This window comes from Pyrus communis, chromosome 15, assembly GCF_041283825.1.
Source record: "Pyrus communis isolate YQ-2024b chromosome 15, ASM4128382v1, whole genome shotgun sequence".
Lineage (NCBI taxonomy): Eukaryota > Viridiplantae > Streptophyta > Magnoliopsida > Rosales > Rosaceae > Pyrus > Pyrus communis.
In genome coordinates, this window is record NC_142579.1 from 7,119,297 (window position 1) to 7,133,978 (window position 14,682).

The 14,682-nt window shown below is 36.4% G+C and overlaps 1 protein-coding gene across 1 annotated transcript; it reads right to left on the bottom strand.

The window, feature by feature from the left end:
- Positions 1 to 3,839: 3,839 nt before the first annotated feature.
- Positions 3,840 to 6,589, bottom strand: LOC148690461 (uncharacterized). Its single transcript, XM_088684920.1, has 5 exons — positions 6,200 to 6,589; positions 5,894 to 6,121; positions 5,680 to 5,772; positions 4,811 to 4,918; positions 3,840 to 4,717 (listed from the first exon to the last, which is right to left on the bottom strand). Exons 1-5 carry the CDS (start codon positions 6,293 to 6,295, stop codon positions 4,577 to 4,579), a joined length of 666 nt encoding a protein of 221 aa, XP_088541046.1. The 5' UTR covers positions 6,296 to 6,589; the 3' UTR covers positions 3,840 to 4,576.
- Positions 6,590 to 14,682: the final 8,093 nt, after the last annotated feature.

The following is a 14,682-nucleotide window of genomic DNA, read 5'->3' on the forward strand; positions in this document are numbered from 1 at the left end:
ATAAGTATAAGAGCACCATTATGGCACCAAGCCATGAACGAAGAGATCGAGTCAATGAAGAAAAACCAAGTTTGGAGCCTTGTGCCAAAACCTGTAGGAATTACAAAGATAATAGGTTGCACGTGGGTCTTTAAGACCAAAAGAGACTCACAAGGCAATATTGACAAACACAAAGCAAGGTTAGTGGATAAAGGTTTCACTCAATGGGAAGGAATCGATTACAATGAAACCTTCTCTCCTGTGTCAACAAAGGATTCTATGCGAGTAATTCTAGCCTTAACCACTCATTTTGATCTAGAACTCCATCAAATGGATGTTAAGACCGCTTTCTTAAATGGTGACCCATATGTGTGTGTGTGTGTATATATGCACCAGCCACCAGGATTTGTTGAAAAGGGGAATGAATCATTGATCTGCAAATTAAATAAATCCATCTATGGATTGAAACAAGCTTCTCAACAGTGGAACAAAAAGTTTGATCAAGTTATGACAGCGTTTGGTTTTCATGAAAACAAGATGGATGAATGTGTCCATCTCAAGATAAATGGTTCTAAAGTTATGTTTCTAATTCTGTACATTGATGATATCTTAATAGCCAGCTCAGACATGAATCTTCTCCAGCCGACAAAAGACATGTTGGCTAGCAGTTTTGACAGAAAGGATTTGGGAGAAGCCAAGTTTGTCCTGGGAATTGAGATCATTACAGACAGAAGTAAGAAAATTATTGGACTTTCTCAGAGGTTGTATATTGACAGAATAACAAGGAGATTCAGTATGGAAAATTGCTCCAGTGGTGAATTTCCAATTGGAAAGGGAGACAAGTTCGGTAATGATCAATGCCCTAAGAATGACTTGGAGAGAAACAACATGAAAACCAAGCCTTATGCATCAGTTATGGGCAGTTTAATGTATGCTCAAGTGTGCATTAGGCCGATTTAACATTTGCAGTGAGTGTACTAGGAAGATTTCAATCAAATCCTAGGGTAGCTCACTGGACTGCAGCCAAGAAAGTGTTGCGATATCTTAAAAGGACTAGAGATTTTATGCTTGTTTACAATCGAGTTGATGAGTTAGAACTGGTGATCTACACAGATTCAGATTTTACAGGATGTGTTGATGATAGGAGCTCCACTAATAGATATCTGTTCCTACTTGCTGGTGGTGCAATATCGTGGAAAAGTGCCAAGCAAAAGTCGATTGCAACATCGACTATTGAAGCTGAATTCATTGGTTGTTGTACAGCAACCAAGCAAGCAGTATGGTTGAAAAATATGATAGGGGCTGGAAATTGTGGGTAGAATCAACAGGCCATCGAGATTATTTTGTGGTAATAAAGTAGTTATATTCTTCTCCAAGAATAATAAGAGATCCCTGACAAACAAGCTGATGGATATGAAGTACTTGAAGGTGAGGGATGAAGTTAAGAAGGGGACCATTGACATTCACCATATAAGCATGACTCTTATGGTGGTTGATCCTATGACTAGAGCTCTACCAGTGGGCGTATTCAAAAATCATGTTTTCAGAATGGGAGTTCGAGAGATTTTTGAATTAGTTAATGAGTGGGAGTAAGCACTCGATTAGCTATGATAGTCATGCTTGAATATGTTTATCTTGTTCGTCAGTACTATAATCTTTATTATTCAATCAACAACTAGTATGTTTGATATCTTCATTCATAATAGATCTTAACAGCTATTGTGCTTATTTGGTGAACCATTGTTTTGGTTAATGGTTCTTGATATCATGACTTTGATGGCAACATTGTGCCTTAAGTTGAATGAAAATGTGATCATGGAGTGCAGGGAACAGATTGCTTGTTTCTTGTTTTCTTTGGTTCAACATTTAACTTTTGGTGACACGTTGTCAAGAAAAGTTGGTTGCAAATTTTGTAGGCTCAATGATCACCATGAGTCCTTGTGAATTGAGATTTCTCATTGACATTCAAGTGGGAGAATGTAAAGTCCTAGTGAATGACAATGAGTGTTTGATATTGCTTGGAAAGCATATACCTTATTTCACAAGTTATCTGATATACGAGTAATATGGTTGATCTCTACGTCATAAGGATTATGGAGTCTTATATCCATGTGCAGCTAACTTAAACAAATCTGATAAGGGTTTAATTCAAAGATATTGAATCATGATAGGACTCTTTCTCTGAGAAAACGATAAGGATATACAATTGTTGATAGGCCAATTGTGTAACCCAAACTAAATATATATATCCAGTCGTAGTCCCTGCTCCCATACTTGAAAAACCCTAATATTACTAAAACCTATTCGTGCAGTAAGGGAGCTATTGAGTAGTGGGAGTAGAAGACTGACTTGCAACACAAACATGGCATTGAACACAGGTAGGTGACCCCAGGATCAGTTTCTAATATACCTGTAAAAGGTAAGAGTTGTATCGTAACCCTAGTACCTAGCTGTCATGGTTCTGGCTCTTAATCTTTAATGAACTGCTTACATATTTATGTAACTTAATCAGTAAATAGACTATAAGAAATGGAAGAGTACATGAATTCGTTCTTGGATATTAAAGGCAAAAAGTGAGCCAATTACTGAATTCGACCAAAAATCCACAGAATATAAACTAACACCCACCCAGCTACTCCCAAAATTCCTTTGTTGGAGCTGTGGTTACAACTAGATCGGCGTTGTAGTCGGGACTCAGTGGCTGCACCTGCTGGTCTGAACTGTAAAACCCGAATAAAAGGAGTTTATCAAGAGACCAATTAGGACGATGTGAAAGGGGACTCGGTGGCCGCACCTGCGAATTGTAGTATTTTGTTGTTCCTAATTCATTGTTTTCCCCATGACGAAGCACCAAATTGGAAGGTGGAAGAAGAAGCACCAAAAAAAAGACGATGTGAGAGGGGTTTATGATTTAGAAAAAAAAAAACAATTAACTCAAGATGAACACATATCTGCAAGGGAAACCGAAGTGAAACCAAATAAAACTTATGAAGTTATGTGAATCGCTGACAATATTTTCTTTAGCTTTGTCCAAGTAGAACTGTAGCAGCTATTTCAGGTGTTCAAATTATAGATTGAAAGGAATTATCAGCTTGTAAGTATTGTCAAGAAACGGTGCACATAACCTCCCCATTTAGAGCACATGAACACACATTCAGATAGTTAAGAATCTAATAATGACATATATAATGAGAAGTCAACAAATTGGAGGGGAAGAACGAAAGGACCTTGTCTAATAAACATACTTAAAAGATGTCAATTTGACAGGGAGAAATACACAACTTAAATCATAGAACAAAAATTGGACACCTGTTGAAACACAACCTTCACTAAGAAGGCTTGACACACGACATTCAGAGCTTCGTAAGCAGCAGAACCGTTTGCATTTCCTCTCACTACAAAAAAAATGAGCACTGCACACAAAAAATTATATGTGCCTTTTGAGGCCAAAAAGCACCAATATTTGTGCTCATAGACCAATAGCAACAGTGCAGCAACTAAGTTTGTATCTGTGCCCTCTATGGGCGTCACCATTACTTATAGCACACAATATGATGTTTTGTGCCCAAAGCTAAGCACAAATACAACCCTTATTGTGTCTTACCTCTAATAAAGGCTACTGAATGTATGGTGTAAGATGGGCACAATTGCTATTTTAAAGGCTTAGATTGCTGTATAAATGTTAAAGCAAGGGCACAACTTTAAAATTGTGCCACTATTATATTTTAATAAATACAATAAAACTCCAGCACAATTAAAAATTTGTGGCATAATTGGATATTTTTATTTAAACTTGGAAATCATCAGGTTGCTCATAGAACCTAATTTCCACCTAAATTTAGAAACTTACAAATCATCCATTACAAACTAAACATAAATCAACATTAGCACTAAAATAGTGAAGTTAATATATTACATAACTCATGTTCTCGGCTAAGACCGATTCATGCAACCTAACAATACAACCCATCCAAATGTTAAACCAAAAAATACATGTTATCCTATGCTGGACATACCCGGGATTCTCTATATACAACAAAATATAACATATCCAAGCTTGTATCCCCAAGTCAAACGTACTAATGGTTAAACTAGCAATATATAAACAAAATACACATCTACAAGGGCTGCTTGATGACAACTAACCAGTATTCTCACTTTGGCAGTCCTCATGCATCATAGCACTAGAAATTGGAGGTCCACACTGCACATTCTTGTCATTTCCACCTTCGAAACGCATTGAAATCTGAGCGTGTGAGCTTCCATACCCTTGCTGCTGAGTTGAAGTACTTTGTGGAGCACCCACTCCAAATGAACCAATGTTGATGCCTACATGTGCCAACATGGCTTTCAATTGCTCAGCCATTTGCACCTTTGCTAACCTCAAATTCTCCTCTTGTTCGGCCCTAAGCCTTTGTATGCTTTCTTCTTGCTCTCTTTTCATCTTTTCCGCTTTCTCATTTGCCTCATGCATCATACGAGTCATTTTTTCTTCCGCAGCAGCAGTGGCTTGTTTCTGAGCTTCATAAGCTTCCCGAAGATACTTCACTTCCCTAGAAATACCTCGCTGTTCAGTAACAATTCCTGGTACATCTGCCTAACCAACTCCAAGGCCAAAGCCTCGCACTTGATTTCGCTTCTCCGGGCCCAGCACTTCTGCATAAATCTTATTACGAACCTCTGTTGTTACCTCATCACCACGCTCACGAACCTCCACTTCCAGATTTTCAAACGCCAACTGTTTGAAAAAGCCTTAATCATACGTAAATGCATAAAATTTCATTAAAGGTTGCTGGAAATAAATTTGGTCAAGTGAAAATGTACAAATTACCATCATTCTAGCAGATTCATCATCAACTGGGAGTTGCTTAGGTCCTCTTGTGTGTGTCATTTTGAAAAAAGTCACACGATCAGGTTCATTTCCATCATGTTCTTCAGCCTAAGACACAAAAAAAATCCCAAAAACAACCACAATCATTAAACAATCACAGTTACAATGACTAAAACTATAGTGCACTATATATAAACACAAACATCAATAAGGGTAATAAACCGTTGTTCCTGAAAAATTGGAAGAAAGAAAATACTTTAGTTTATGTCAAATGTATACTCATTTGAACTAAAATTAAATGTGAGATATAGTTTTTGAGACATTTGGATGTTTGTATTGATCTCGTACATTAAATATGCATGCATATCAATCCAGTTATCATTGATAGGATTGGGACATGATGACTACTTAATGCTTTCGTTTTCTATTTCATTTTGTTCAAGCATTAACCTGAATAACTGCAGTTTTCTTTTTGACAACGTCTTCTTTTTGCTGAACGTCTTCTTTTTGACAAAACTACTCCATTACTCGGACATTATTACTTTTTGGTTAATGCATTATCAATTTGAGGCAGGTGCAAGCACAATTAAGAAATATCCCATTACGATCCCTAAACTAACCTATGATACAAAATGAGGAACAAATCACAAAAACTAAGTCAAGTTTTAACCATGTACTTATAACAGGAATGAAAACAAGACTAAGATTATGAGTTAATCATGAGTTATGTTCACTATCTGTAGCATTATTCCTGTAACTTTATGTTCATCTTTATCAATCATAAGATATAGTGACTATCTTCAGTACTATGTAAAACAAGTATTCATGGCAACATCAAATTATAATATATGGTACAAGAATCCACTCACATAATCATTCCGTATTTGAGCAAAAGTTGTTGTCCCAGTTGTGTGACTCGTCTTTAACATCTTTCGATTCTTGACATTTGTTGCACATCTCCGCTGGATCACAACAAATAAAGAACACCACAAAGGAAAATACTCATGTTATCGAACCTTATATTTCGTTTCAACTACGGTTTAATGAAGTATAGTAACTATAGTGTTGAAAAGTTATACAAACCTTATTTTCAATTTTATCCCAAAAAGCTACCAAGGCTTGCCATTGTGTCTGGATTACCCTAGAATCATTGCAATGCTTCCTCTGCTCGGAGTTCTCAAAGGGAACATAATACAACTTACGGAGTTTTGCCCTCCATGTCCTGAAACGATCATGCAATTTCGTTTCCACAATAGCCCTGACTTTCTCCTCTTTGCCAACAGCTCTTGGATTTGTCCAGTCTATAGTGGCCTACATAAACAATAATGAAGTTGTGACACAAGATTGTAAGCATCCAACAAGTCAAATTTTACAAATTAGCATCAATACCTGGACCAATGACCACACTCGATCAAGTTTCGAAGATTCTATTTGGCGCCAATCAGGTGAATCAATTGGGATCATTCCACCATCACGAGCCAACATGGCTATGTAGCGCCCAAATCTGGCCACATTGTCACGAGGAGAAATAGCTTGACCAAATCTGTTAAAATTCAGTTTTTCGCACCTCCCTCTGCCCCACCGTATTTTGTTAACTCCCCTATTCCTCTTTCGAGTTGTGGGTGACAAAGAAGTAGAGCCACTTGATTGCGTATGTCAACTACATGTCTCATGGGGTTGGTTGGTTGCAAATGATTCATTTTCGGTGACTACACCAAATTGGAAGTGTGGTTGAGTTCCCATAGATGCCAAAAATGCATCATCATCAAGCATCATATTAGCCATCTACATTGCAAATTGCAAAAGAAGTGTAATCAACAAGAACTATTCATTTACACCAACAAGAACTATTTTTTTACACCAATGAACATATAGGTAACATCAACAAGTTCTATAACGATTCAAATTATCTACATTTTATCATCATGCATAAATTATCCTTAAATAAAAGTGACAAAATCTTTTCATTAAGACATACAATTATTGATAGAAGAAAAAAGATGAACACACTATATGATGCCACCATGTACTGTAACCATCATGTGACTTTTGAGTTGAGTGATCTTTGTCGAGGTGATCATCAAAGAAAGACCAAAGATTGACAGCTGGATCACAATGTGTAATGTGTTAGAAGAGTTATAGTTTATATTGTGCATTCATTCAATGAACCACAACATCAAATACGAAAAGAGGCATGAATATGAGTACCGTGGAATCTGAACACTTAATAGTCACGTAGAGCATATCCAGTTTTATTGTAGTGGTGTAAAGCAATCATGCTTATGCACCATGGTGAAGCTTTGACCCCATCGATTTCTCTATCCCTTAGTAAATAGTTATTTAACATGCCGACGTTATGGATGGTAAAAATAAAAAAAAAAACAAAAAAAAAAAAAACAGGGTCACGTAGTAATAGGAGTATGATCGATCCAGGGATGATGGATGTACTCGCACACTCTATTCTATATGTTCCCTATGAGGGATACTTATCTGAAAGACAACTAGGATGGTACTGGTAGGGAAATCCCTCATAATTTCAATGAGACCTGCAATCCCAAAAATCTGCACCCATCCTAGATTCTTAATCCCAAACCCACTGTCCTCTGAAACCCACTGTCCTCAAACCATAAACCATATTCGACAAAATAAACAGCCTACTTGACCTTAAATCCTAAAGAATAGAAACCCATTGAAAAATTGAAATTCAGAAACCTTACATGTATCTTGGGCCTCTTGTGTGTCGGTGTGTGTCACCAGAGGACAGAGGAGCGCCTTTGAACTGGACAGAGGAGTAGCCTTGAGGTGGATAGACTCCACGGAGGAGTGGGTTCGAAGTGGACGGAGGAGCTGGAATGAGCGTCTTATAATTTTGGGAGAGTAAAGGTGAGACGGAATGAGAAATGGTGGACTGGAAGCTTTCCAGTTTCTAACCTTTTAATATAGCTACTAATTTTTTTAATTAATATTTTAAGAGTGAGTGGGCACAATTTTGGGATGAGGTGGGTTTAAATCAGATTGTGGCAAACCAAGTTTTTGAATTTGGTGGTGGGAACATAATATAATAGAGGGAGAAGTCCAATTTTAAAAAATAGAGGGAGAATCCAATTTGGAGAAGGAGAAACTTAATATAAGTTCAATTTTATAAGTCATTATTAGTTATAGTCCAACTTAATTTGTTTTATTTTTCGAGTGAGGTCCAGTGATTAATTATCCTCATAAGCTTATTTGTATTAGATTGCCAAATTTATCCTTAAATCGATTAATTAAGTAATTGCTGTTTATTTTTTCATTTGTGATTAATGTTAATCTTATCCTGAATTATAGGATTAGAGATTTAAATCTCTGTTTTTCTTCTCGTTACCCAAACTGTTCATTTCTCTTTTCTTGTTTCAGTTCTGTTATTTTGTTTCTCCCTGTCAATATCTTTATCTTGATGTGTTATTTTGCATTACTCAATCTTGTATTTTGGGTTCTTCCTCTTTTTTATTTTTTATTTTTTGGGTTTCTTTGTCCTTTCCATTGTTATTTTTTTTATTTTTGAAGTTGTATCGAATATTAATTGTGTTTATCTACCTATAAAGCATTACTGATGAATTACTGATGAATGCACGCCTGATGAATGCACGCCTGCCAATCAAAAGCATTACTGATGAATGCACGCCTGATGAATGCACGCCTGCCAATCAAGTATTCATTGGAAGGCAGCAACATCTAAAGCATTACTGATGAATGCACGCCTGCCAATCAAGTATTCATTGGTTGTCCTATTCAGATGCACCCATTCTTTGTTCATCTTTACCTACAAGCATGTATGAAATTATAAGACATTTGATTACACAATAAGATTAGTGAATTGAGACAATGAAACAAAAACTTTCATAAAGATCCAACTTAATATCCCAAATATCACAAACCAACTAAAAGCAGATGTGATCTACATTAAAGTGCCTTATTCATTAACGGCTACTTTGAATAGAATTTTGTTTCATTTGAATGAACTCCATTTGAAGTTTGCTATGATAAGCGTAAAATTATTCTACCTATTTTACCCCGACAACGACGTTTTCTTGTGATATGTTTGATTTAAATGAAAGGAATTGCATGTTCTTTGTGTTTTGTGGCTAGATTAATGAGATGGAAAAAATCGTATTAAAATTCTATAATTGCTAGTCAAGTGAATTTGGAGAATGTTTTGATTGTCATTGATCTCTTGCTCTAATTATTAAATCATTTGTTTGGTGGCATATTGAGAGTTGTTACATGTGCAACTGGATTATGTAGTGCATTTCTATCATTTGAATTTTATGCAACATGATAAAAGAGAGAGGAATTGCATTCATAAGAGCTTTGCCCTTATCCTCCCATTAGTCATGTGACTATTTATAAGAAAATGAGAAGGACAACCCTATTCTTTCCAGTGCAGCTAATACAAATATTAGTCATGCCTTTGTCTCCCAAAGACCAGGAAAGAAGCCATTGACATACCGTAGTGAGTAAACTGAAGAGGCCCAAGACCGAGAATAAGTTGGTGCTAAGCTTTCATTGGTTACAGCAAAGGAAGAGAAAGAGGAACCGCTGGAGTGCTTGGAATTAATTGATCATGCTATTGAGATCCTACAAACATATGATGCCAAAGACTTATACTTGTTCTTTTATTCATAATATATATATCAGACTACAAAGTATTCATTGCACCAAACAAATTGATTCAGAGTATACATAAATTACGAAAGAAATCTAGTAGGAAACGCAACTAAAAACTCCATGTTTCTCTGTTACAATCTCAGATTTCCTAATTACACAGTTCTGTAAAAAAAAAGAGCACATATTGGTGACTAATTTACTTTTCTCATGCTGGCTCCATTACAGTTGATACAACATTGGAACGATGATAAGCTGACATTCATGACTTACACTTATGCATTACACCCCTCTTAACATGCAAGTCTGTTAGCTTCAAAACAGTTTCTATTGTGAACTTCCAATCAATAAGCAGCCTAAGGGAAGGGTCACAGGCCTAAACCTTGTCCCTGATGTTACCTCAAGACCATAAATAAAATTTCACCAAACAAATTGAGTACCAGCCAAATCGTAGAAACAAAACGGTTCAATCTCTCTCCCATATTTTTCGATTACTTCTTGTTTTATTCCTATTATATATCAGACCCCACAGAAAATTCCACCAAACAATTAAGTACCAGCAAATCGTCGAAACAATTAAGAACACAAAAAACAATTGAGTACCAGAAAACGATTCAATCTGTCTCGCATGGTTTTCGATTATCCAAGCGAGCCACCAAATAAGAACACAAAAAAAAACATATATAAAAATCAAATACCTGAAGAAAGCCACACCAGCTGGGCAAATTGGAGGAAAACGAGGACTTGAGTACGATTTAGGCACCAGCCGTTCAGAAATAACCTGAAGAACACCCACACCAGATGTGCGATTTGGAGGAAAACGAGGAGTTCAGTGCGATTCCGGCACCGGCCGTTCAGAAATTACCTGAAGAAAGGCACACCAGATGTGCGATTTGGAGGAAAACGAGGATTTGGATAAAGATATTTTTGTGTTTATAGTTATGATTCATTTGGCCAGGTGTGCGATTTGGTGAAGCAGAAGTATGAAGCCTTATGTTGGGGAAGTATGAAAACAAGTTTTTTTTTTTTCCCTTTTTTATTTTGGTTTCTCGTTTGTTTTTTCTTTTAGTTTACTGGTAATGGGCGTTGGGGAAGTATGAAAGCAAGCATTTTTTTTTCCTTTTTTATTTTCTTTTTTCATTTCTTCTATCTTTTAGTTTACTGGTAATGTCTCATAACCTTTGCGTTGCCACGCTGTGAATTCACTGAATTCTGCGGTATGAAGCGGACGAGAAACATAATTATAACCTAAAAAAATATATACTAGGAGTAAATCTACAAGGGCTAATTAGAAAGAAAACATTATTATATTGGAATACGACATAAGTTGATAAAAGGACCGAAGTGGAGTCCAGCATAGCATAACTTATTGGTTCCTTCCCTTTGGCCTGAATGGCCTCTTTCCCACGAGGTGGGAGTTTATATTCATTTAAATCCATAGTTTAGTGAAACGACTTCAAATGTTTGTAACTATGCCGTTATAATCCGGATTCGCAAATGGTTTTCATCTGTGCGTTCGTGGTCTCGAGATCTATTTGAAAACATCAATTGTGAACTTGAAAGGTCAACGAATTTTAAAGATTGATTACTAAAATTCAAATCCGATAGTTATTCGATTTAATTCCAAAAATGAATGGACTTAAAATTAACTAATGAAAATAATGTAAACGTGAAATACGAATTTAAATAACGATATATGTAATTAATAGTGAAATTCCGAGGATGGGATTTCACAAAGCCATTATTAGTTATAGTCCAATTTTGTTTTAATTTTGAAGCTCTATCGAAGGTTAATTGTGTTTAGCATGATAAAAGGCTTGCGTTGTTCTTTTATTAATTTTTTCTTTTTTTCTTTTCGTTTTTCTTTTGTTTTTTCTTTTTTGTATAAATCGGGAAACATAATTATAAACCAAAAAATATATAATGTTGGGAGTATCTATATCATGGGCCAATTAGAAAGAAAATATTATTATATTGTAATACTACATAAGTTGATAAAAGGACCCAAGAGGAGTCCAGCATAGCATAAGATAGTTATATTTTCATAGTACACCAGTGAAATATAACATAATACAAAATATATTAATTGTCCTCGTCATCGCTGCTTAAAATCTCAACGGTAACATTCTGCATATTTCGTGAGCTCAACTGTGGGAGAGACAGACCTCTAGGATGAATTTGTGCTTGATAAGTGCGTGGTTCTTCAATAATAACGACAGAACTGGTAGACTGTTCAGTTGTTGTTTCAGCAGAAACCAAATTGACAGGATATTGTTCTGTCCTACCTGGGTTTGCCCATGCTGGCAATACACGTCTTTGAGGTGCGCGTACGCATCCGTTATTGAAGGGTAATGCGTAGCCAAGGCGACCATCAGCAAAAGTAGTAAGAATGTACTGATTATTAAAAGAACGAGGTATGCGCCCGGCATTAACAGGTTGTCGTGGACGTTGAACTGGAGGATTCGTTGTGGAATTTTCTGTTGTAATGTTGGAAGCAATATATGAATGTGATGCTGGAGATTCAGTTCCAATTCTAACTCCACGACGTCGCCTGTCCGCCATTCTCAATGATGTAGAACTTGCTCAAATTCAAAAGAAACATAAGTGTATGAAGCAACCTTCTTAATTTCCATATACAAATTAGTAAGGGAGTGTGTGGACGTTTTATAGTAGAATAAAGGCACAAATCCATAATTGTGCCAACATATTCTTGTGCTATAGAGTATTTATTATTTATTAATATTTACTGGACACAATTTCTAACATTTGTGTTAGAAAAGAGGAATTTATAATTATTAAAATATATTCTCTATTTGAAGACCCAATGAGAAGTAGAGTGATTTATTATTTATTAATATTTAGTGGACACAATTTCTATCATTAGTGTCATAAAAAGGAATCTACAATTATTAACTCATTTGTCTATCTGAAGACCAACTAACTTTTGAACCCTAAGGGCACAATTGTTGGTTATGTGTCACTGCAGGTAGGACTTTAAAACCAAAAACCATATCACCAAGTATAAAAAACAAACCTGCAACAAGATAACAATCCAAAAAGCAATTCAAAAAGTTACGAATCTAACAAACATTCATTGCACCTGGAAATGATCCTTTGTAAATCTAAAACATGCCACTTAGTACTATGGTGTAGTGGTATTCTTCTTTACTTGTAAGTGAGACATCTGAGGTTCAGCTTTCGGGAAAAACAAATTTGAACAACATTATTGCTAACTTATTTTGAGGCTAAAATATTGCACGGTAATAAACAACTTCATACCATTATTTACCACAATTTTATAAATTTTAATTATTGGTGTGCTGGTGGAGGTAAAGACAAACGAGAGAGAACATATAGTGCCTTTGACAAATAATTTTTATAGACACAAAATATTTTTTGTGCCCATTTTCAGTAAAAAAGTTGTCATGTGATCCCACTCGACACGATTTCCGTGCCCATTAGTGTTTTGTGTCTGCTTTTTTTAACATTGGGCACAATAGATGGTGCCCTCTATGGAATGGGAATTGTTTAAGCTTTTTGGTGGTCAAACTGACACAAAATTCTCAATTGTGCCCTTTATTTTGTACCCAAAGCTCATTTTTCTTGTAGTGTCTTTCCCTTCTTTTTCTTTGACAATTATACATTTTGTTCCAGAAATTTCTCTCCGGGTTAATTTTGCCAGTTGAACCCATTTAATTTGATTCTTTTTACTTTAAGACTTGTAAATAATGATCCTCCTCCTTCTCTTGCACCACCTCTGACTTCAAGTCTTCCATCTTAATCATCTTTTTTCCTTGCAGGTACGTGCTTTTACGTTTCCAGTATTATAATTCCATTCAATCACAATAATTCGGTTCTCAATCTTGTTGTTTCTCTATGTGTATCCACGTAATGAAATAACCGAATTGGAGAGAACCAGAGGAACATGGGAGAAGACAAAGGCAAAGTGGAAGAAAGGAGACGCAACACCCATATCGGCTTCGATGACAGCGTCACCTGGGCCTCCGCCACCCCCGACGCGTTCAACCCCATCCCTCGTGGCCAAATCTAGAGCTACCCATTTCATGGTTTTTTACCTTTGAAGGAAAGCTTGTGCTTTTTTACCTTTTTCTTCGTTTAAGGAGGTCTGGCCGCTGAAAGGTTAAATTTTTTTGGGGTTTGTTTGTTTTTCATCGCTGTCAAATATTGAATCTTTACTCAAATCTAAGGGAACCCATTTGGCCAGTGGTGGTGGAAGAGGCAGGATTCGAATACAATGCTGAAAGAAGAAGGTAAGGGAGGCGAAAGAGGTTTTCGAAGAAGAAAGGAGAAAATGTTGAATGACACTTTGCAATAACCCATTTATATAGGAGGGTAATTCGGTCATTTTAAGTTATATAAAATCTTATTTCTGTCATATTGTTATGCATGTCGTGTGCATATTCTATGCATATCTCAAAAATCTTATTTTGGTCCCAAGATTAAGGAAATGACCCATTTATGTCAATTTCCCTTAAAATATACAACAAGGTTTAAGTGGTTCACCCTCAAAGTTGGGCTACATCGACAGTAATCCTCTGTATATGTACTTGATATAAATTATAAGAAGTGCTCGATAATGATGTACTCTTTTTCTTTCTTTTTCGACCTCTTATAAGAGGTATCGTCCTTCTTTTATAGGCCTCCAATGAGCCACAAGTCTTCCGCTCTCAAGTACTTCACCACTTTAACATTAGATGAACTAGATGTGTAGCCTTGCCTTGTTGGCTACCCATTCAATTACTCCGTTGACGCTTGGAGACGAAGTAATTTCCGTTCAAAGTCATCTACAAGGTTTTTTAGGCCAACATGCACCAAGAACCTTACCGACCCTACAGGACTAAGGGAACACCGACCCGAGTGCCTTGTCTAACAACCTTTATGTCCCTTCATAAGCTTCTGCCATCGCCGATGACCATCACGTGGTCTGGAGTTGATGTTTAAATAAGCCTGTTTTTAGGACTTCGTGCTAAAGTTGTCAATTTGCCAACTTGCTTTGAGCAGTTGGAAAGTACTTTCTAAATAAGTGCTCGTCATCTTTGTCGATAGTAACCCCAAACCGGTGAGAGGTCGTATATAGCAGTCGAGATCCCTACTTATTGGGCTAGCTCAAAAGCCCAATACTTTAATCTTCCTTTCCTTTTGTGGGCCTTCTCTAGCCCATCTTGATGAGTCCAACTTACATTTATATCATTTTTGTTGGAGTTTTGAGC